The sequence below is a fragment of the Oncorhynchus nerka genome, linkage group LG10 (assembly GCF_034236695.1).
Source record: "Oncorhynchus nerka isolate Pitt River linkage group LG10, Oner_Uvic_2.0, whole genome shotgun sequence".
In the NCBI taxonomy this organism is placed as follows: Eukaryota; Metazoa; Chordata; class Actinopteri; order Salmoniformes; family Salmonidae; genus Oncorhynchus; species Oncorhynchus nerka.
Genome location: NC_088405.1, coordinates 75,787,834 through 75,811,668, shown reverse-complemented (window position 1 = coordinate 75,811,668; position 23,835 = coordinate 75,787,834). Strand labels below are relative to the sequence as shown.

Genomic DNA, 23,835 nt, shown 5'->3' with positions numbered 1-23,835 from the left:
GGTAGTCGTTTAGCTCAGTTATCTTAGCTTTCTTGGGAACAGGGACAATGGTGGCCCTCTTGAAGCATGTGGGAACAGCAGACTGGGATAAGGATTGATTGAATATGTCCGTAAACACACCAGCCAGCTGGTCTGCGAATGCTCTGAGGACGAGGCTGGGGATGCCGTCTGGGCCTGCAGCTTTGCGAGGGTTAACACGTTTAAATGTTTTACTCACGTCGGCTGCAGTGAAGGAGAGTCCGCATGTTTTGGTTGTTGGCCGTGTCAGTGGCAATGTATTGTCCTCAAAGCGGGCAAAAAAGTTATTTAGTCTGCCTGGGAGCAAGACATCCTGGTCCGTGACGGGGCTGGTTTTCTTTTTGTTATCCGTGATTGACTGTAGACCCTGCCACATACCTCTTGTGTCTGAGCCATTGAATTGCGACTCTACTTTGTCTCTATACTGATGCTTAGCTTGTTTGATTGCCTTGCGGAGGGAACAGCTACCCTGTTTGTATTCGGTCATGTTTCCAGTCACCTTGCCCTGGTTAAAAGCAGTGGTTCGCGCTTTCAGTTTCACGCGAATGATGCCATCAATCCACGGTTTCTGGTTTGGGAATGTTTTAATCGTTGCTAAGTGAACGACATCTTCAATGCACTTTCTAATGAACTCGCTCCCCGAATCAGCGTATTCGTCAATGTTGTTGTTGGACGCAGTGCGGAACATATCCCAGTCCACGTGATGGAAGCAGTCTTGGAGCGTGGAATCAGATTGGTCGGACCAGCGTTGAACAGACCTGAGCGCGGGAGCTTCTTGTTTTAGCTTCTGTCTGTAGGCAGGGAGTAACAAAATGGAGTCGTGGTCAGCTTTTCCGAAAGGAGGGCGGGGGAGGGCCTTATATGCGTGGTAGCCGATTAGTAACATTGACAAGTTCAGGGTAGGGTACTGGGCGGAGGCTGGCTAGTGGTCACTATTTAACAGTCTGATGCCTGGAGATGGAAGCTGTTTTTCAGTCTCTCGGTCACAGCTTTGATGCACCTGCGCTGTCTCCACCTTCCGAACTCACTTCACTCATGCAAAAGAATGAAGCTCGCGGTAGCACAAGTGCAAATCAAATACACCACTGTAACTCGGATTAATGGGTTTATGTGCTAATAATTGAAAAGATTGGTCAGAAAACCAGGTGTTTTAATCGCTGGATGCTTTCTTCGATTATGACCGTATGCCGATTTTAACATAATCAGAGTAAGGTGTTTACATGACTAATGCCGTACTCAGCCTACTGCCATAATCAGTTTAATATGAAATGATTAGTGTGCTTGTAAACATACAGCCATACAGAGTATGTAACATGTACTTGGTCTGATATCTGCTGGCCTGTCAATACCTCAGATAAGGTCATGCTCTGTAGGGACGGGACCCAGCCCCTCATCTCATGTAGACCGCCACCCAGCTTGTTCACATTAGTATGGGTCAGCCATTTCTGGAAACACAGTCAACTTTATCAATAGTCGGATCAGATTCCAAACACATACACAACCTTTATAGGTGTACACAACACACCCAATATCCAAAATGCTGCCTCGGTACTGGTGCAATACAGTGAAGTGTAGCAATTCAGATTTTGTAGGTTGTCACGAATAGACATGCCCAAAAAGATGGGCCTAGATCTTGACAACCAGATGCACTCAAAATCATAATTTTCCACCCAATAGACAAAAAATAGTTTGTGTGTACTGTTAGGTATTGCTGCACTGTTCAAGCTAGAAACATTGCTGCACCTGTAAAATGTGCACGCAACCAATAACATTGGATTTGAAGATGACAGAAATCAGAGGACATTTTGTTTAAAACTATGTTGATTGATGCGCCATGCCATATCCCCAATTCTGGAGTCCTTAAAGGCAACCCTGTGCTTGAGTGTTATACATTTTGTCTGGTGGCTATGCTAGTTTAGTGCTTCCTACAGTATATTAGCTCTTCTGATGTTTACCCAGTCCGTCAAATCCTTCCACCCCAGCTGCTAAGGCTTAAACTTACTGTCCAGTGAAAAGTGTATTCTTTTTGCGTGTACACAAAGGTTGTTGACTTGTCATTTAAGTATAGTTGTGGCCAATGCATAAATTAGTGGGAACCTTTTTCTTGCCCAGGGACATAGACTGCCAGTCATTGTGATCGCGCTAGAACTCTAACTTCTTTCATACTGGACACAAAGACATAAAATGTGTATACACAAGTTCATCTTACTGAAGTAGATACATGGCCTCATTGCCAATATGCTGCCACATGGGTTAAACAAAACCAGCCTGTTGGCCAGTATGTGCAACGCTTCCCGACGTGGAGTTGGTAGCTAATTTGAATATCCAAGTGCATGTACGTTGGCTAACAGGCCTGGCTGGAGCACAGAGAAAAGCTGCTTTTTACCATCCTTAATTATATTTTATTTTGAAGGAAATCTATTAATTCATATTGCAATTAATTATAGGTAGGGATGCACTGATATGACGTTTTTGGCTGATTCTGATATCTGAGATTTTCCTTGCCAAGAAAAAAAAACGATACAGATAACCGATATTTCACATTTTACAGGCCTTTTAAGCATTCTAGTACAGTTAAATAGTTGATACACACACTGCCCAAAAAGTGATTTTGTTGGCATTTACGTATGTCCCCATTACCAGTAAAACAACAAAACCTATTTATTTAGCTTGCTGTGCTGTTTCATTGTTCATTTGTTCAGTCATTTAATTATTAACCAGGATTTCATCATACATGTCAAGCAGTGAAGTTTCAGCTCTGTCTCTCCGTGGCCTCTCTTCCTCGGTGCGCACTCACTGTGTCCGTTTCCATCTTGTCCAGCTGTCTATGTAAAATTTTCACGTAAACCCTGTTTCTTGTCTGCTTTGAAGTAGCGATCCTTGTACATAGCATGGTGGCGACAGAGTAAAGAGGCTCAGTGAGAATGCCACCGAATCGCTTGTTCAGTACTCGAGTACTTTTGTACGTTTTAACCCCACGGTCCGTGTCTGCAGTTTTGTTGAGCAGGTATCACGTCTGCTGCAGACACAGTTGATTAGCTTATTTCTCAAGTCAGTTATTTGAATGGCTTTAGGAGTGTTTCAAATATGTTCTCAAATGCCATTGTAATGGCATCGGTGGTATGAGAACCAGCACATTCTTGAGCATGCAAAACGGCTTTCCTCAGTACGAAATCCTTGTTGACCTATTCACTGTGCTGTCAGACTCAGCATGCTCATGGGGCTCACATCACTGGTCCAAATGTCAGTCGTGAAGCTAATAGCATTGACGCCCATAGCATGTAGCTCATGGATGTGCGATTCAACAATACTGTGTAACTCCGGTAGGGCAACATCTGACAAATAGTGTACTGGGGCTCGACCAGTCGGCGAAAGCCAACATCATCCAAGACCGAGGACGGTTGATTGTCAAGGGCAATGAAATCCATTGTCTTGGCATTAACCTCTTGAAGCTAGGGGGCACTATTTTTATGTTTGGAAAAATAACGTTCCCAAAGTAAATGGCCTATTTCTCAGGACCAGATGCTAGAATATGCATATAATTGACAGATTAGGATAGAAAACGCTCTAAAGTTTCCAAAACTGTCAAAATATTGTCTGTGGGTATAACAGAACTGATATTGCAGGCGAAACCCTGAGAAAAATCAAACCAGGAAGTGGCTTCTATTTTGAAAACTCCATGTTCCATAGCCTCCCATTGCTCCATTTAAAAGGATATCAACCAGATTCCTTTCCCTATCGCTTCCTCAAGGTGTTAGTCTTCAGACATAGTTTCAGGCTTTTATATTGAAAAATGAACCAGAATGATAACATCGCCTCAAGTGGTCACATGAGTTTTGCTCGTGCAACAGAGTTTGGATAGGTATTGCTTTTCCCTCTACTACTGTGAAAGATATTTGCGGTTGATATATTATCGATTATATATTTTTAAAACAACCTGAGGAATGATTATAAAAAACATTTGACATGTTTCTGTGGACATTACGGATAATTAATCCTGTGGATTTCTAAACATAATGCGCCAAACAAACTGAGGTATTTTGGATATAAAAATGATCTTTATGGAACAAAAGGAACATTTGTTGTGTAATTGGGAGTCTCGTGAGTGAAAACATCCGAAGATCATCAAAGGTAAACGATTAATTTGATTGCTTTTCTGATTTCCGTGACCAAGATACCTGAGGCTAAGTGTACTTAATGTTTTGTCATGCGATCGATAAACTTACACAAACGCTTGGATTGCTTTCGCTGTAAAGCATAATTTCTAAATTTGAGACGACAGGTGGATTAACAAAAGGCTAAGCTGTGTTTTGCAATATTGCGCTTGTGATTTCATGATTATGAATATTTTTAGTAATATTATTTGACTGGGGCGCTATGCTATTCAGCGGTCGCTGATGACAATTATCCTGCTTAAAACCTGACACACCCGACACGCAGGCGTCTCATCTAGCCATCTGGAAATGCAAATGCGCTACGCTAAATGCTAATAGCACTCGTTAAAACTCAAACATTCATTAAAACACACATGCAGGGTACTGAATTAAAGCTACACTCGTTGTGAATCCAGCCAACAAGTCAGATTTTTAAAATGATTTTCGGCGAAAGCATGAGAAGCTATTATCTGATAGCATGCAACACCCCGAAATACCTGAAGGGGACGTAAACAAAATAATTAGCATAGCCGGCGCTACACAAAACGCAGAAATAAAATATAAAACATTCATTACCTTTGACGATCTTCTTTGTTGGCACTCCTAGATGTCCCATAAACATCACTATTGGGTCTTTTTTTCCCGATTTTAAATCGGTCCATATATACCCTAAATATCGATCTATGAAAAGTGTGTGATCCAGGAAAAAACTGCATTTTAAAACGCAAAGTCATTTTTTAAAATTAAAAAGTTGACGATAAACTTTCACAAAACACTTCGAAATACTTTTGTAATCCAACTTTAGGTATTAGTAAACGTTAATAATCTATCAAATTGATCACGGGGCGACGTGTATTCAATAGCTCCACGTCTTGAAATCATGTTCGGAAATTTCTCCTCCAAAACATCCTGTTGGAGACCGGAAGGAATGGACTCTCTCTCACTCGTTTGACCAAGAAACAAAGCCCAGGCAATTGACAAGACTGGCGACATCAGCCCCATGTAATTTGCTTTCCAATAGACAATACATGCAAGTGGCGCATTGATATATTTTCCAGATTTTGGTGATCAGTTTTTCTTCCGCTTTTCGATGAAACACGTTATGTTATAGTCACAGCCGTGATTTAACCAGTTTTAGAAACGTCAGTGTTTTCTATCCACACATACTAATCATATGCATATACTATATTCCTGGCATGAGTAGCAGGACGCTGAAATGTTGCGCGATTTTTAACAGAATGTTCGAAAAAGTAGGGGGTAGGCTTAAGTGGATTTATTAAGGGATGGGTAGCGTCAAGAAGTTAATGGATGTTGTCTCTCTGAAAAGTTCTTACTCTTTCAAATGACTGCTCGACTTCAACATGTTTAGTTGTTGGAAGTATGTGCTTAGTGTTTTTCTGTGTATTTTTGTGGCGTCATTACGTCATCTACATAGGTATGCACGTCAGCTTTGACATCGATTTTGCACCTTCGACGTTAAACTAGACATTGGGCCGACGTTGGCAATTTTAGCTAATATCGACCGATTCCAATATGCTCACCGATATATCATGCATCCCTAACTCTGTGAGTTAGGTGATTCTTGGGGGGGATATGAAGCACAAAAAAGCTAATATGTACCATTGACTAGCATTGGAGTGATGCCACAAATGCTATAAAAGAAATGCATTTCAAACGGTGGCCTGTTAAACAAAACCTAAGCATGGGCTGATGTCATACCTTGTCCATATACTGCTTACAGGGTAAGGAAACCAATACATAATTGTGTGCTTTGGGTGAACTATCCCTTTAGCAATGAGTGGGGGAGATTCTTTAAAACATTTATAGCAGCAACAGCACCATCTAGTGGTCAGAACACTGTAATATCAGGTTGTAAGATGGGACATAAACCTAAATAAATTCTCTGAACAGGGGAAAAGACAACACAGAATTCACTGGGGATACATTTATAGGATGAAGAAACAATACTCAGCCACAGCTCCATACTACTTGTCAAACAGAGAAATCATCCAGTGTACCAGTTGTTGGGGTGGGTTGGCTTGGAGGGTCCGTGGGTGGCTTTTGACCATCTCTTTGGATTCCTGATATTAGGTACTATGTTCATTCATTATATTAATCAAATACATTAAAATGGCCAATTTGGGTGCAATCGATTAGCTTAATTTCTCAGAGGTCAAATTATATTTAAACAAAATGTCACAGGAATGCTAATCTTATCTGTTTCTAACAACCAAAACAATTTCAGAAAAATCTGAGATGGTGGGTGTCAACCCTCCTTTCTTGTGAGACATTCAGAAATCGCAGGATATTCATTCTTAGTCTGTCACTTATCAGGGAGAGGCTTGTTCGAAGAAGGACCAACAGTGAAGGATCTCATGGCATCATATCATGTCTTTGCATTGCCTATCAAACACTGTAAGCCCTATGCTACAGCCATTTATTTCCATATACTGTCTAATTGGTGAGTTATTTCCCTCTCTGTGTGTTGAAATATTAAAATGTTTGAATAGCCATCTTTGAGTAGCTTCAGAAACTGCAACTATTTTCTCTTCATGGCATTTTAGCCGTGCCTCCCACCTTCTATATTCATTCCACTGAATGATGGTCTGATTAGAGCAAACCGCACAACATTTTCCCAAATACTGTTTATAAGATCGCAAACACAATCTTAAGCTCTCTGAAAAGCACAAGAGGCGGTGAGTAGGCCAGAAATATAGAAGAGGTTGTATGGATCCGTTTTGAGTCACTCAATTAGCCCAACCGTAGCGTGATTTCCTTCTCATTAAATGGCAAACGGCGGGTATCGTAATGCAAATGTCAGGTCTGACTAATTGCCGGCTGGATAGAGGGCTAGAGTGAAGGGGAGAATTGGCTCGTCAGACATGATTAAATGCCAGGGACATCTACTGAAGATGACAATCTCAGAGAAAATCGTTCTTACTTGAGACAGTGACTGGTGGTCATTACGAACCAGAAGTTTCTGTGCTTCAAAACACTTCTCAATGGGTATAGAGCTCGCCAGTTTGTAGTCCTAAAAGAACAGTAATTAGTTACCTCTGGTTCGCTCAGCCCTTCCTATGGGGGGAAAGAATGGGGTTTTGGGATAAACACCAAAAATAAGGTCTGAGGTTAACACAGGCTTAGGAGATCTTATAAAATTTTTCAATGAGATATCAGTCAGTTAACATGACCTTTATGAATTCTGAAGTCTGTGCTTGTTTTGATTACATAGAGACTTCAGAATTCACAAAAAGTGGCGTGAGCTGATCAAAGTTTATCCAATAACCCTAATAAAAAAACATTCCTTTACCCATAGGTTTTGACCAATGAGCTATGTCGGAGTTGATGCTTACAAAAAGATGCCTTTACTATTGCTCTGCATAGGCCTGCTGTGTTAGCAGGGACGTCAACTAAAGATGACAACATCAGAGATAAAGTTGCTTCTTACTTCAGACGAGGTAATTGCGAATCAGATGGTTTCTACGTTTTCTAACACTTCTTTCCCTATGAATATAGGCCTACTGTATTACCAGGGATGCCAACTAAATATCATCCAACACAGTTCTTTCTCAATCCCTGTGAATATATTGTATTACGTTCTTTCAACTGAGGGGATCATCCAAGTATTGATTTTGATTTTCCTGAAGAGTAACCAGTGTGCCTTCGCATGGCCACTGCATATTTAATGGTCCAAAATGCAATGTACTCCCAAAGTCATCTGCAGAGATTTGAATTTCTTTGATCGTCCCATTCTTCGATCGACACCTCCCCTCACCCTCTGTACTTCCAGTGGTGTTAATCCAGACATCCAGTGTGTATTGAGATTCTGTGTCCATGGAATGGGGTGCTGTCGGAGGAGCAGATGCACTGTCCTCCGGCAAGGTCGTTCACTTTATGGGGATTCTGCTGCGTCAGGTATTTGTGTGAAGCCCAGTCCGCTTGGCCCCTCGCTGCCTGCCTGCCTCACTGGCGCACACCCACAAGCAAACACACACACACACTGACACATTTTCTGTCATGCACATCACATCCATTCTTACACACACAATCCTTTTGATAATATAAATGTTCTGTGTGACATGCATTCTCTCCATCACATTGACACACACATACATTCTCAGTTTTGGTCTCTCTATCAGGGTTAGGTGCTTTGCACAAGGCACATCAACATATGTTTTACCTAGACGGCTCCAAGATTCAAATTAGCGACCTTTCTACACAATGTTATTTTCTACACAGAATATCATTCAAAATGATTGCCTGATGATGATCTGAACAGTGGTATGCATTCATGGATGCCAAGGGAAGCAAGGTTCCCTCCCAACAAAAACATGTATAATATTTTATTTGTCATCTGTGTTTCATAATTTTCCTTCAAGTCGCAAGAGGCTGAATATATCTCACTGGAGAACACAGCGCCCCCTCTGTCTCTATGTGTAGCCCATCTATCTGAAGCTGTCTGTAGTGTTGAATGCAAGGAAAGCCAGCGAGCGTTTGGCATCCCTTGATAAAAAGCTAAGTATAAAAAAAATAGGCAATCAGTGTTGATCTAAACTGAGTGAACACAACTGTGAATGGACCTGGCTCACCAAGAAAAAGTGTCAAGGGAAACCAGTTTGGATTTGGCTTCAAACCAATTACATCAAAAGCAAAACGTAATTGACAGAAACACCATGAATTGTCTTAATCTTGTTGTGTCGTTTTCCGGTGGCTAGCTAGCTAAAATAGTCCCTTTCCTAAATTAGCCATGGATTGAGATAGGGATTTAAACTTGTTGTTTTTCTTCATTCTCCGTACTGGCCAATGATTATAACAGGGATACTGATCCAACCATAACTTCATACATTGTGCCCCTGGCCTGAGAGGATGGAAGTTCAAGATGTAGTGGGCTAATGTTAACTAGCTGGCTCATCGTTGCCCATGAAAGGAAGTTAGGCTAGCGAGCAAGCAATTTAGCCAGGTAGCCTAGGACAAGAAACTAAAAGCGTTTACTGTATGAGAGTTATAGACCATTTCGTCAACATGAAAGAGAGGAGGATGGCATTGGCGTTTCTCTACAACTATGGTCAGCCAACATGTTTGTTTCTACTTGCACGCACACACACACACACACATGCATCAGAACCAAGGAAAGCAACATATTTAGCTTATGTTGATTGGACTAAATTATGTTTGGTATCTTTTAATTATCACTGTATTAGACTAAGCATAGGTGATTTTGATTATGTATACAGGTCATTCAGAACGTATTCAGACCCCTTTTCCCACATTTTGTTACGTTACAGCCTTACTCTAAAATGGATTCAATGGTTTTTTCCCCACTCATCAATCTACACACTATCCAATAATGTCAAAGGTTTTGCAAATGTATTACTAATGAAAACTGAAATGACATTTACATAAGTATTCAGACCCTTTACTCAGTACCTTTGGCAGTGATTACAGCCTTGAGTCTTCTTGGGTATGAATCTGCAAGCTTGGCACACCTGTATTAAGGGAGTTTCTCCCATTCTTCTCAGCAGATCCTCTCAAGAACTGTCAGGTTTGATGGGGAGCATCGCTGCACGTCTATTTTCAGATCTCTCCAGAGATATTCGATCTGGTTCAAGTCTGGCCTCTGGCTGGGCCCCTCAAGGACATTGAGACTTCTCCCAAAGCCACTCCTGCTTTGTCTTGGCTATGTGCTTAGGGTCGCTGTCCTGTTGGAAGGTGGAGCAGGTTTTCATCAAAGATTTCTCTGTACTTTGCTTCATTCATTTTTCCCTCGATCCTGACTAGTCTCCCAGTCCATGCCGCTGAAAACTATCCCCACAGCATGATGCTTCAACCGTAGGGATGGTGCCAGGTTTCCACCAGACGTGACGCTTTGCAGTCAGGCCAAAGAGTTCAATCTTGGTTTCATCATACTAGAGAATCTTGTTTCTCATGGTCAGAGTCCTTTAGGTGCCTTTTGGCAAACTCCAAGTTGGCTGTCATGTGCCTTTTACTGAGAAGTGGCTTCCATCTGGCCACTCTACCATAAAGGCCTGATTGGCTGAGTGCTGCAGAGATTGTTGTCCTTCTGGAAGGTTCTCTCATCACCACAGAGGAACTCTGGAGCGTTGTCAGAGTGACCATCGGGTTCTTGGTCACCTCCCTGACCAAGGCCCTTCTCCCCATTTGATTGAGTTTGGCCGGACTGCCAACTCTAAGAAGATTCTTGGTGGTTCCAAACTTGTTCCATTTTAGAACTATGGAGGTCGCTGTGTTCTTCGGGACTTTCAATGCTGCAAAACTTTTTTGGTACCCTTCCCCAGATCGGTGCCTCGACACAATCCTGTTTCGGAGATCTACGGACAATTCCTTCAACCTCATGGCTTGTTTTTTTCTCTGACATGCACTGTCAACTGTGAGACCTCATCGACAGGTGTGTCCCTTTCCAAATCTTATCCAGTCAATTGACTTTACCACAAGTTGGCTCAATCAATCTGTAGAAATGGAAACATGTTTTATAAATTAGCAAACATTTCTAAAAACTTATTTTCGCTTTGTCATTATGGGGTATTGTGTGTAGATTGAGGATTTTGTATTTATTCCAGTTTAGAATAAGGCTGTAATGTAACAAAATTTGGAAAATGTCAAGGGGTCTGAATACTTTACCGAATTCACTGTAAATATTTAAGTTGAAATGATTCTGGAGTAGTTGAGGTAGCTCCTGTTTTCTTTGCGACTTGCGGTAATTCTCCGTGGTTCTAAACCAATAGTTGGTTAGTAGTCTGAAAATTTCTTAAACATTAACTATGCTGAAGGTCATGTAACTGTTTGTTTCATGCAATATGCTTTGCTGACTTCACCGGACAGATGTTTCTCTCCGGTTTTGGGATGAAACAAAGGTGTGGTTGAATTTTTCTGCCACTGTGTTTTCTTATTGTCTCGGGCAAGGTATTGGCAAGGCATATGAACTAACAGGTTATAGAGCAAACAACGCAATTATCACAACAAAGGTTGTAATATGGCCTTTTTTTCTGGTTTCTTCAGTGATTTTACTCACTTACCGCTACTGCTTTCCAACTTCCCAATACCTTTTGAAGCGTTTGTCACAAACCATAATTCCTTCTGTCAAAAGTACTGTCACACTGATTTGTAATAGACTGTCATAGCCCAAATTTAAAAAGTAAACATTGGCCATTGATTACATTAATTACATCACCTTTTTCAGATGATATCAAAATGGGGTTGCGGGCCAAAAAAGTTGGGGAACCCCTGCCATAAACAGACAATTAACATGACGACCTTCCTGCAAATGTTATCGGAGCACCAGCTCTCGAACCAACAGACTCCGAGACAGCTTCTACCCCCAAGCCATAACACTGCTAAATAGCCACGAGAAAGCTAAATAGTTAATTAAATTGCACTGACCCTATCTTGCACGGACTTAAGCACACTCAGACTATACACACGCACACACACAACCCACACACATTCACATACACTACATATGCATGCATACCGGCACAACACAAACACATATACACCCACGCACACTTTTACACATATTCTGCTGTGACTCTGTTATTTATTTTAGTCTTACCATTATCTATCCTGATGCCTAGTCACTTTCCCCTGCCTTCATGTACATATCTACCTCATACCTCGTACCCCTCAATTAATTTGGTTCTGGTTCTCCCTGTCTATAAACTCAGCAAATAAAGAAGCATCCCTTTTCCTCAGACGGTAGGCAATTAAGGTCACAGTTATGAAAACTTAGGACACGAAAGAGGCCTTTCTACTGACTCTGAAAAACACCAAAATGAAGATGCCCAGGGTCCCTACTTATCTGCGTGAACGTGCCTTAGGCATGCTGCAAGGAGGCATGAGGACTGCAGATGTGTCCAGGGCAATAAATTGCAATGTCCGTACTGTGAGACGCCTAAGACAGCGCTACATGGAGACAGGACGGACAGCTGATCGTCCTTGCAGTGGCAGACCACGTGTAACAACACCTGCACATGATCGGTACATCTGAACACACCTGCAGGACAGTTACAGGATGGCAACAACAACTGCTCGAGTTACACCAGGAACGCACAATCCCTCCATCAGTGCTCAGACTGTCCGCAATAGGCTGAGAGAGGCTGGACTGAGGGCTTGTAGGCCTGTTGTAAGGCAGGTCCTCACCAGACATCACCGGCAACAATGTTGCCTATGGGCACAAACCCACTGTCGCTGGACCAGACAGGACTGGCAAAAAGTGCTCTTCATTGACGAGTCGCGGTTTTGTCTCACCAGGGGTGATAGTCAGATTTGCGTTTATTGACGTAGGAATGAGCATTACATCGAGGCCTGTGCTCTGGAGCAGGATCGATTTGGAGGTGGAGGGTCCGTCATGGTCTGGGGCGGTGTGTCACAGTATCATCGGACTGAGCTTGTCATTGCAGGCAATCTCAATGCTGTGCGTTTACAGGGAAGACATCCTCCTCCCTCATGTGCTACCACCTTCCTGCAGGCTCATCCTGACATGACCCTCCAGCATGACAATGCCACCAGCCATACTGCTCGTCCTGTGCGTGATTTCCTGCAAGACAGGAATGTCAGTGTTCTGCCATAGCCAGTGAAGAGCCCGGATCGCAATCCTATTGAGTACGTCTAGGACCTGTTGGATCGGAGGGTGAGGGCTAGGGCTTATACCCCCCCAGAAATGTTCGGGAACTCGCAAGTGCCTTGGTGGAAGAGTGGGGTAACATCTCACAGCAAGAACTGGCAAATCTGGTGCAGTCCATGAGGAGATTTACTGTAGTACTTAGTATCTGGTGTGGCCACAAGCTGCATTGACTGTTACTTTTGATTTTGACCCCCCCTTTGTTCAGGGACACATTATTCAATTTCTGTTAGTCACATGTCTGTGGAACTTGTTCAGTTTATGGCTCAGTTGTTGAATCTTGTTATGTTCATACAAATATTTACACATGTTAAGTGTGTTGAAAATAAACGCAGTTGACAGTGAGAGAAAGTTTCTCTTTTTGCTGAGTTTCGCTCCATTATTGTGTATTTTATTACTTGTGTTACTGTTTTTCGTTTGATTATTTCTTTAGCTCTGCATTAATGGGAGAGCTTGTAAGCAATCATTTCTCGGTCAAGTTGACATCCTTTGTTCTCGCTTGTGACAACACTCAGTCAATCACTCTCTCTCTCGCACGCACACTAATAAAAATGAGAGAAGAGAAAAGGAGAGGCAACACGACTGTCACTGGGCGTGTGTAATTGAACGGCATTTGCAAGAAACAGCCTGTATTCTATTTTGTAGGCATCAACTGATATGCAAGGCACTGATATCGATTCATGAAAACATAGCTAATTACGTCTGTAGGAAATTCACTACGGTTTCTGAGTAAAACATTTTTTTTTCGTAAAAATACAATCGTTTACATTTTTATTTCCATATCAGGGTTTTCGTTAGCCGGTTTTTGGTCAAAAAATTATAATTGAAAAGGCGATTTTTAAATATAATTAGCACTGGCCAATTGTCCTAGAGAAGAAATAATGCTTTTTAGCCTCGTAATTGACGGAATTACCAGTAGTCTTAAATATACTGAACTGAAATATGAATGCAATAATTTCAAAGATTTTATTGATAAATACATTTTTTAACGCCCTAATTTATGTATTTCACATGACTGGGCAGGGGTGCAGCCATGGGTGGGCCTGGGAGGGCGTAGGTCCACCCACTTGGCAGCCAGGCTGACACGCTGGGGAACCAGGCCAAGCCAATCAAAATTTGTTTTCCCCTACAAAAGGCCTTTATTACCCACTGAAATATACTCACCTTAAAGTGGCCTTTTATTGTCCACAGCACAAGGTGTGGTTGAATTTATTCTGCCACTGTCTTATTGTCTCGGTAAGGCAACTATCCGAGAGTCTGTTTGGAATAGGCCATTTCTTTCCCGACAAGCTGACCAATAGAATAGGTCAACTTTTAAACAATGGGGGATAGTAGATTGACATAAGCTAGTGCTTTTGCTGCTCATTACTTGTCTTGTTGGCTGAGGAAAAGTACATGTGGACAGTTATTATATCTTCAGAATTTGGTAAGAAGGACCGGACATCGTTGCGTCCTCTACTTGCATGTTCTGTTAATATGAATGACCATATTCTAAATGTGATTTCTATCATTCTAACCACCGTGGGTGGACACCCTAATTAGGTTACACACCCAATGCATATGGGTCCTTGTCAGGTAAATTAAAATACTGCTTTTTAAAATGTCTGGTGCCACAATTTCCTAACAGAAAACCTGCTCCATAGCCATCTATTGTAACTTGTTGGAGTTGCTCTTCCAGAATAGCGGGGGTTAAATGCATTTCTTCTGCTGCTTGCTGGATATAATCCCCAGGCTACAAACACACACACACACAACTGCTTCTCTTTCTCTCTAATCTTCTCTTATCTTTGTCCCTTGTCAATCTTCCCCTTTACCTTCCTCTTCACACCATCTCTCTCCCTCCCCTCTCTCTTCACCTACCTCTCCACATTCTTCTCCCTCTCTGGCAGGCTACTCCTGCAGTGAGCCAGTATCATGGAGGCAGCATTGGGGAGTGCAGCTCTAGGACTGCTCGGAGCCACGGCAGCAGCCAGCCATGACATCTCTGACAGGTAAGACCTAGCGTCATAGCACACACTCACCTCTTACTACTCTAGTCGGTCCCATAGCTGTCTGGCCAGGGGAGGCTGTTCAAACCCCACTCTAGTTTTATAGCAGGTGGAGCTGTATCTGTTCCTGTTTGTACAGTAAGAGTACAAGCGTGTGTGTGTCCTTACAGTTACAGCATGCAAATAGCTGTGTAATATGTTAGTTGGCTACTATAAGATTTTTGGTGTTTGTGTTTTATTACAATGTTGAACACGTGTATGGCTGTGACTGTATTCCACATTGTGTGTGTTGTGTCGGGGTGTCTAACTGAGAGGGCCCTGCACGAGTTTGTTTGTATGTGTGTGTGTGGCTTGCCTGGCTCCTCACTTTAAATGCTTCAAGGATAAATTACACCAGTGTGAGCACAGGCAGGGGGAGGCAGTGGCAGACGTGCCTGAGTGATGTAGGTTAGGTTAAGGGTCCGCGTTCGCAATCATCAATTTCCTTACTGTGCCATCAGGCTGACTGGCTTACCAGAGTCACTGATGCTGTATGCAGTGCAGCCATTATGGACCATCACTGCTGGGAACCCTTGTTCATATTTCCTTAATGACAGAGCTAGCATGCTACTGCATTACCTCCTCTGCTCTTTTGGCTAATATATCAGCTTTCAGCTACGTCATCTATCAGCTTCAGCTGGACCAATTCCCACTCAAAAGCATAGGATAGCATAAGCTACACATTCCAACCCAGTCAATGTAGCATACACACATACTGTAGGGTAGTGTAGGAAGGCATTCACACAGTTTTTCAGAGCCTATTATAGAGCCATACTAGGGCTGGGCGGCATACCGTATTTTACTATATACAGGTATTGATGCACAGACCGGTTTGGGTTTTTACTCTACCTTCTATAACGGTATTTTGAATGTTTGGTTTATTAAATGTGATATTCCGTGTGTAACGTCCATTTCTATAGTTTACACTGCTACTTGAGTCATCCCTCTCCACTCTCTCCTCATGCCGCTTTCTACACAGACCTAGTCCTGCCCGTCACTCGAGCGCAATTGTTGTTGCTTGACCACGAGACACTTGCATTCAATCTGCATGGTCAATGCAGCACATGCAGCAATGTTGATGACAGTGTTTCCACGTTGCTTCTTAATATAAATCCACTATTTGTTTGTGTTTCTTACATCTGCAAACAGCTAGTTTCTTTACTTAGCAAGTTTTAGCTAAGTCATGTTAGCTGCTAATGCTAATTAGTTGGTAAGCTAGCTAAAAAATGTACTGAGTCAGAGCAAACGTAGATAGCTAATACAGCCTGAAAAAAGTGCTGGTGTAGGCCTAAATCAGCATGTTGTTTGTGCAACAGTGTCATCTAAATCAATAGGCAAAGCATGAATATGTTGGCTACATGAAAAAACATGTCAATGTGGCCAAAAATTATAGGGTCCCCTAGGAAACACTGACCATCATTTTGGTTCCTACCCTGTCACAAAAACGTATCCCTGGCATTTTCATGTCAAACAACACTGTATTCAAAGTGCCTACTATTATTTATATTCTAACTATAGAGTTAGAATAAACATATTTCCATGATTCCAACAGTTCAATCAGGTGTTTTGATCTAAATCACAAGTCAAATTACAATTGCAACATTTGGTTAAAAATAAGGCAAACAAATGTGCCAATATCGTGCAGCCCTTTGTGGCAGTGTGGAAATTTTCAAATGAGTGCAGGAAATGGAGAATTGTTATTCAAAAATATAAAATTCTGTCAAATTTGAAAAATACCGGGATATGATATTTTGGCAATATCACCCAGCTCTAGCACGCACTCACTCACCTATTAATCTTCCTTTAAAACTTAAGGCTAGGGGGCAGTGTTTGGATGAATGATGTGCCCAAAGTAAACTGCCTGTTACTCAGGCCCAGAAGCTAGGATATGTATATAATTAGTATTGGATAGAAAACAGTAAAGTTTCCAAAACTGTTAAAATAATGTCTTTGAGTATAACAGAACTGATATAGCAGGCGAAAACCCGAGGAGAATCTATCCGGGAATTTTTGTTGTTGTTGAGGTGACACCATTTAAAATGGGAATATCTCCCAGATTGCAGTTCCTAGGGCTTCCAGTAGATGTCAACCGTCTTTAGAAAGAGTATCAGGCTTGTTTTTGGAAAAATTAGCTGGCTCCCATTTTGGCTGTAGTATTGTGGCGCGCGTGGATGAGAGGTTTATTGGTAACTTTTGGGATTCGTTTGTATGCATTTTCAACGAGGGAAACTGGTGGATTACTGAGTCAAGCACGCCAACTTAACTGACTTTTTTGCGAAGGACTTCATCGAACAAAAGGACCATTTGTTATGTGCTCCCCAGTCATCCAGCCAGTCACTGCCTGGCTGCATGCTTTACATTGACACTCCTCCCCTCTCTACCTTCCCTTTCGGATACTCAGCTGGCTCTCTTTCTCATCAGACCAGCCCTTTTCATAGGATGACCCCGCTATCTCCCTGCTACACTGGCCTGTGTGTGTGTGGCTATTGATTGTTAAGCCGTCAGCATCAGGGGTTGGAACCGGTTCAGAGAAAAGAACAGACAAAATGGAGACATTTTTGCCTGTGTGTAGGCTACCTGCCCCTCCCCTCCCTCCGAAGCTTAGTCTAATGTAGCTACTGACGTTACAAGCATGATAGAATTAGGGGGAAAGATTTTTAATAAGAATGTATGAACTTTTTCAATGCTAGTTAAGGATACAATAGGTAACGTTTCACATTAACTACAAAAAAGGTAAGATGTGTTTTTATTTTATTATGGTGCCGCTCTGCACACACAAGCTTGTTCGCTAGCTAGCGAACCCTGGTCTAGCTCCAGCTGAGAGTATGTGGTATGGAACTGAGTCATGATCAAGGGCTAGTTCTGGTCCAACGTTATTTAAGCAAAGTCTCTGAAGTTAAAAGTTCCTTCATAGAAGTCGCTCCTCCGTGGGTACAATTCAGATAATGCATGTCATAACAAGATGCCCAGCGCTCTCCTCACCCACAACATTTTCAGTCACATGTCTACACTTGTCTGTCCAATGCATGTACATAGCTTGCCAACCCCATATCAAGCTGCTTTATCCATTGGTGAAGTTGCTAAATGTAAAATATATTTATATATGTATTATTATTTGAGGTTTAAAAAAGGAATAGAAAGGAACGATTATAAAACGTTACTTTTTTTGCTTTTGAAACGGTGCAGAACTTGCTGGTCGGAACAGTGGAACAGAACAAAAAACAGAATGGTTCTGTTCAAAACAAAACGATTTTAAGTTATTTTGGTTCCAACCCCTGGTCAGCATGCTTTGGTTCGGCTGATGCCTAGCCGAACTCCGTTAGGTGAACCGAACGAGTGTGCTCACATAATTCCTCAAACTTTCACATGAAAAAGGAGAACAAAGTAGTAATAGTACTGTTTGTCCAACTTGAGATGCTCTGGCCAGTTGGGCACTGCCTCAAAATTGTCAGAATTAATCTAAGATAACTGAATCATTCATAAAAACAAATTGCAATGTTACATACACAACTGGACAAGATTGAAACGGACACAGTGACAGTGCACAACGAGGAAGAGAGGCAACGAACAGAGCTGAAACTTCACTGCTTGACATGTATGATGAAATCCTGGTTGAGAATGAAGTGACTGAACAATGAAACAGCACAGCAAGTAAGTGAAAGAAATAGGTTTTGATTGTATTACCGGTAATGGGGACATGCGTAAATGCCAACAAAATAATTTTTTGGGTGTGTGTGTGTGTGTGTAACCTTTATTTAACTAGGCAAGTCAGTTAAGAACAATTTCTTAATTACAATGACAGCCTACCCCAGCCAAAATCAGACGACGCTGGGCCAATTGTGCGCCGCCCTATGGGACTCCCAATCACGGCCCGGATGTGATACAGCCTGGATTTGAACCAGGGACTATAGTGACACCTCTTGCACTGAGATGCAGTGCCTTAGACCGCTGCGTCCATGTATGTGTCTATTTAACTGTACTATAATGCTTAAAAGGCTGCTAAAATTTCAAATATCTATCGTGGTTTTTGGCAAGGAAAATATCGTATCGGACAAAAAATGTCATATCGGTGCATCACTACTTAGTTGTGTAATTTAACATTTAATTTAACATTTCACTCAGATGTTTGGTGCAATATTTCTCAAGTGAAAACATTTGCTTAAACTATTTGTCTCTCGTTAAATGACAGCATTCACGTCATTGTAGAATTTCTGCTGTTGCCCAATCACCGATGGAAGAGCGTAGACTTCGGCTACCGACTTTGGCTTGCCAGAAAAAAACCTTGACGGAGACAAATGAACAAAAACTTCAGTGTCGTTATAATATGCACAAACTGTTCCTAACTGTTTCGGATGGGAAGTATGCGGACGCCTTTATTTATTTCACCTTTATTTAACCAGGTAGGCTAGTTGAGAACAAGTTCTCATTTGCAACTGCGACCTGGACAAGATAATGCAAAGCAGATCGACACATACAACAACACAGATTTACACATTAAATAAACAAACATAAAGTCAATAATACAGTAGAAAAAGTCTATATACAGTATGCGCAAATGAGGTAGGATAAGTGAGGTAATGGTGGCTAAGTAATTACAATATAGCAATTAAACACTGGAATGGTAGATTTGCAGAAGGTGAATGTGTAAGTAGAGATACTGGGGTGCAAAAGAGCAAGATACAGTATGGGGATGAGGTAGTTGGATGGGCTATGTATAGGTGGAGTGATCTGTGAGCTGATCTGACAGCTGGTGCTTAAGGCTAGTGAGGGAGATATGAGTCTCCAGCTTCTGTGATTTTTGTAGTTCGTTCCAGTCATTGGCAGCAGAGAACTGGAAGGAAAGGCGGCCAAAGGAAGTATTTGGCTTTGGGGGTGACAAGTGAGATATACCTGCTGGAGCTCGTGCTACGGGTGGGTGCTGCTATGGTGACCAGTGAGCTAAGGCGGGTCTTTACCTAGCAGAGACTTGTAGATGACCTGGAACCAGTGGGTTAGGCGACGAGTATGAAGCAAGGGCCAGCCAACAAGAGCGTACAGGTCGCAGTAGTGGGTAGTAAATGGGTCTTTGGTGAAAAAACGGATGGCTATTTTGCAAATGACAGCACCAAAGTCAGATCGGTAGGATGGTCAGTTTTACGACGGTATGTTTGGCAGCATGATTTGTTTTGTTTTGCGAAATAGGAAGCCTATTCTAGATTTAATTTTGGATTGGCGTTGCTTAACCTGCCGAGCGGAATCCCCCCCGCAACAGCCAGTGAAAGTGCAGGGCGCCAAATTCAAAACAACAAAAATCTCATAATTAAAATTCCTCAAGCATACAAGTATTTTACACGATTTTAAAGATACAATTCTCGTTAATCCAGCCACAGTGTCTGATTTCATAAAGGATTTACAGTGAAAGCACCACAAACGATTGTTAGGTCACCACCAAGCCACAGAAGAACACAGCCATTTTTTCCAGCCAAAGAGAGGAGTCACAAAAAGAAGAAATAGAGAAAATTTATCACTAACCTTTGATCTTCATCAGATGACATTCATAGGACTTCATGTTACACAATACAAGTATGTTTTGTTTGATAAAGTTCATATTTATATTTTTAAAAATCAGAGTTTACATGTGCGCGTAACGTTCTCAAAAACACCAGCAGTCCCCTGCGTGACAATTTTTAGTTCTACTTTCCTGACCTTTTTGTCAGTACTGGGAAAGGTTTTAACCACAAGCTCGACTGGCTGGTCATTTTCAGCTGCTTGTCTTCCATGCAACATCTGAAAAATAGCGCACTTTGTAGCGTGTACCGGTGCTCGACCAGTTGGCGAAAGCCAAATTCACCCACGACCGAGAACTGTTGATTGTCAAGGACAATGAATTCCATTATCTTGGCTTTGATGGATTTAGTCTTTTCTTACACTTTCAAATGACTGCTTGACTTGTTGACTGCTCGAGCCACACAGAGGACATTGTGGGCTAGGTTACGAATGCTGTGTTGCACGTGTAGCGCAAAATGTTTTGTGGCGTCATTACGGCACTTACCTACATTTATATAGGTTTGCACGTCACCTTTGACATCTGTTTTGCAGATCGACCGATACCGATGTTGGCAATTTTAGCTAGTATCGGCCGATTCCGATATGTTCCCTGATATATCGTGCATCGTATGTATGCATGCATGTATGCATGCATGTATGCATGTACAGTTGAAGTCAGAAGTTTACATACACTCAATTAGTATTTGGTAGCATTGCCTTTAAATTTTTAAACTTTGGTCAAACATTTTGGGTAGCCTTCCACAAGCTTCCCACAATAAGTTGTGTGAATTTTGGCCCATTCATCCTGACAGAGCTGGTGTAACAGTCAGGTTTGTAGGCCTCCTTGCTCGCACACGCTTCTTCAGTTTTGCCCACACATTTTCTACAGGATTGAGGTCGGGGCTTTGTGATGGCCACTCCAATATAATATATATATATATAGATATAGATATAGATATAGATATATATAGATATATAGATAGATTAAAAAAAAAAAAAATGTTCTCCACTGTTCATGTGGAAGCATCCAGAAGGGGCTGATTGTGGCAGTAACATTGAATCGCAGGCATGTCAGGGTCGGTTGACACTGACACTAGGGGTCTCGCAGTGATTATTGCCAAAACTTCAGACATAAGTGTTCAAGACCTCGTGTGAGAGGAGTGGAGCCCACCTGAAACCGCATAGCATCTAGGATGCGTCTGGCAACCCCAATGAGTGTCTCCCAAGAACCACCCATATGAGACGTGTGTGTGTGTGGGGGATTAAATATCCAAGTTACATCCCTTGTCTGTGTGGTATTTATTCAGTTCTGAGTCATTTGTGTTGATTCCCAGTTCCCTGCAGGCACCTATAAAGTTTGTACCTTGATCAGAGCGTAGTACTTTTGTTGGACAACGGATGGAGAAAAAACGCCTTGATGAAGCTGGATGTGGACATGGATTCGATGAGCTCAATATGGACTGCTCCAGTAGACTTACATGTGAAGAGTACCGCCCAGCGCTTGGGGTCTGCACTACCACTAGTGCGACGAGTTACGACTTTCCATAGTCCAAACACATTAAGTCCAACACTGGTGAATGGTGGCTCGGGTGCGAGTCTGTCTGCACACAAGTCAGCCATCTTTTGCTCAACTAACCTCCCTCTAACCTTGCGGCAGGTGACACACTTGTGGATGATACCAGAGACCAGACGTTTGCTCCCAATAATCTAGAAGCCTGCTGCTTGAATAGCTCCATCTGAAAAATGACGGTGAGCCACTTGCTCGTGATAATGTCTAACCAGCAGAGTGGCAACATGGTGTGTCCGTGGGATGATGAGAGGATGTTTTTCGCCTTGACAGGTCGGCAGAGGATAAGCGGCCTCCCACCTTCAGCAACCTATGCTCATCAATTCAGCTTTTTGAGTGTACTTTGTTTTGGGAACTAATTTCCTTTCTCAGGGCATTTGAATTCCTATTTGAAGGCTTCATGTTACGCACAGTGAATGATTGCTGTTTTGGCCTTTGACAACTCACTTGTACTTCATGGTTTACCACAGGTGGACTCCAATCAATTTGTAGAAACATCTCAATGATGATCAATGGAAACAGGATGCACCTGAGCTCAATTTCAAGTCTCATGGCAAAGGGTTCTGTTTTTAATTGTTTATTCATTTGCGAACATTTCTTAACCTGTTTTCATTTTGTCATTATGTGGTATTGTGTGTAGATTGTGGTAAAAAAAGTATCAATCCATTTGAAAATAAGGCTGTAACGTAACAAAATGTGGAAAAGGGGAAGAGGTCTGAATATTTGCATGCACTGTATGAAATATATGAATTACACTGTTGTAATGTTGCAGTCATTAGCTTGAATGGGGATCGGTCGACGCCCAGCAGTTCTAGTGTTAAGCACATTTTACTCCTGAATTTTAGGCTTGACATAACAAAGGGTTTGAATACTTATTGACTCAAGACATTTCAGCTTTGCATTTTTTGTTAATTTGTAAACATTTCTAAAAACATAATTCCACTGACATTATGGGGTTTTGTGTGTAGATCAGTGTGTCTGTTTTCATGTGGTAGCATGGCTCTGTGAACAAAATTATATAACTGGCCAAGAAACATGCGGACAAAGTCACACTTTAGTAGCTTTGTCAATACAACCAACTTCTCTACATGTGGGCTTTGGATTAAAAAAAGACAATAAAAACAACTGTTCCCAAATGCTCGGTTTCCACCTGCCAACATGGCTGGTGAAATAGACATTCTTACCCGCCAATGACAAAATCTACCCGTGAGTGGTGGGTGTTAATTTCCAATGCTGATCCATGTGTGCAAGGCTGTTACACTTACCCAGAAAGACTCTCACAGCTGTAATCGCTGCCAAAGGTGATTCTAACATGTATTGACTCGGGGGTGTGAATAGACATTTCTGTATTTTATTTTAAATTTTTGTTTTTTTTAAATAAAAAAAATTGAATTCAGGCTGTAACGCAACAATGTGAGTTACGCACCAAATGCAAACATACACAACAGACGTACTCAAACATCTCATCTCCTCTACCAGACCTGCAGGCTCACACCTCCATCCCTAGTGCCTGTATTATTGTTCGCCAAATGGCCTTAAATTGTACCAATTAGTTTTTCTCTGTCCAAAGCTATTTCAATATTTTAATAACAAAATAATTAGATTTTTATGTTTTAATGATGGCGGTTGAATTGATTCCCAAGTTTTTAATATACATTTTTTCAGGAGAAGTGATGAGAAGAGAATTGTCCAGCCCATTGGGTATCTCACTACACCCATATGTCATGTCTTGAAATATCCAGACAGATTGATTAAAAGTACGTTTACATTGTAATACTTCTGACAGCCAACATTCTAGATCAGCCCATATGAATACTTTCTGAAGGCACTGTATGTGATGCCACCTTCAGACGCAGTTACAAAGCAAACAAAGGAGACTCAAAAGCTTCAATAGTTTAAAAACAA

At 41.8% G+C, this 23,835-nt stretch overlaps 1 protein-coding gene across 1 annotated transcript in view; it reads left to right on the top strand.

Moving 5' to 3' along the window:
- LOC115136005 (rho GTPase-activating protein 32-like) overlaps positions 1–23,835 on the top strand; it is a 259,254-nt gene that overhangs the window by 74,225 nt on the left and 161,194 nt on the right. The window contains 1 exon segment of the mRNA XM_029671318.2: positions 14,700–14,801. Within this exon segment, the coding sequence (XP_029527178.2) occupies positions 14,725–14,801 (77 nt within the window). The 5' untranslated portion in view covers positions 14,700–14,724.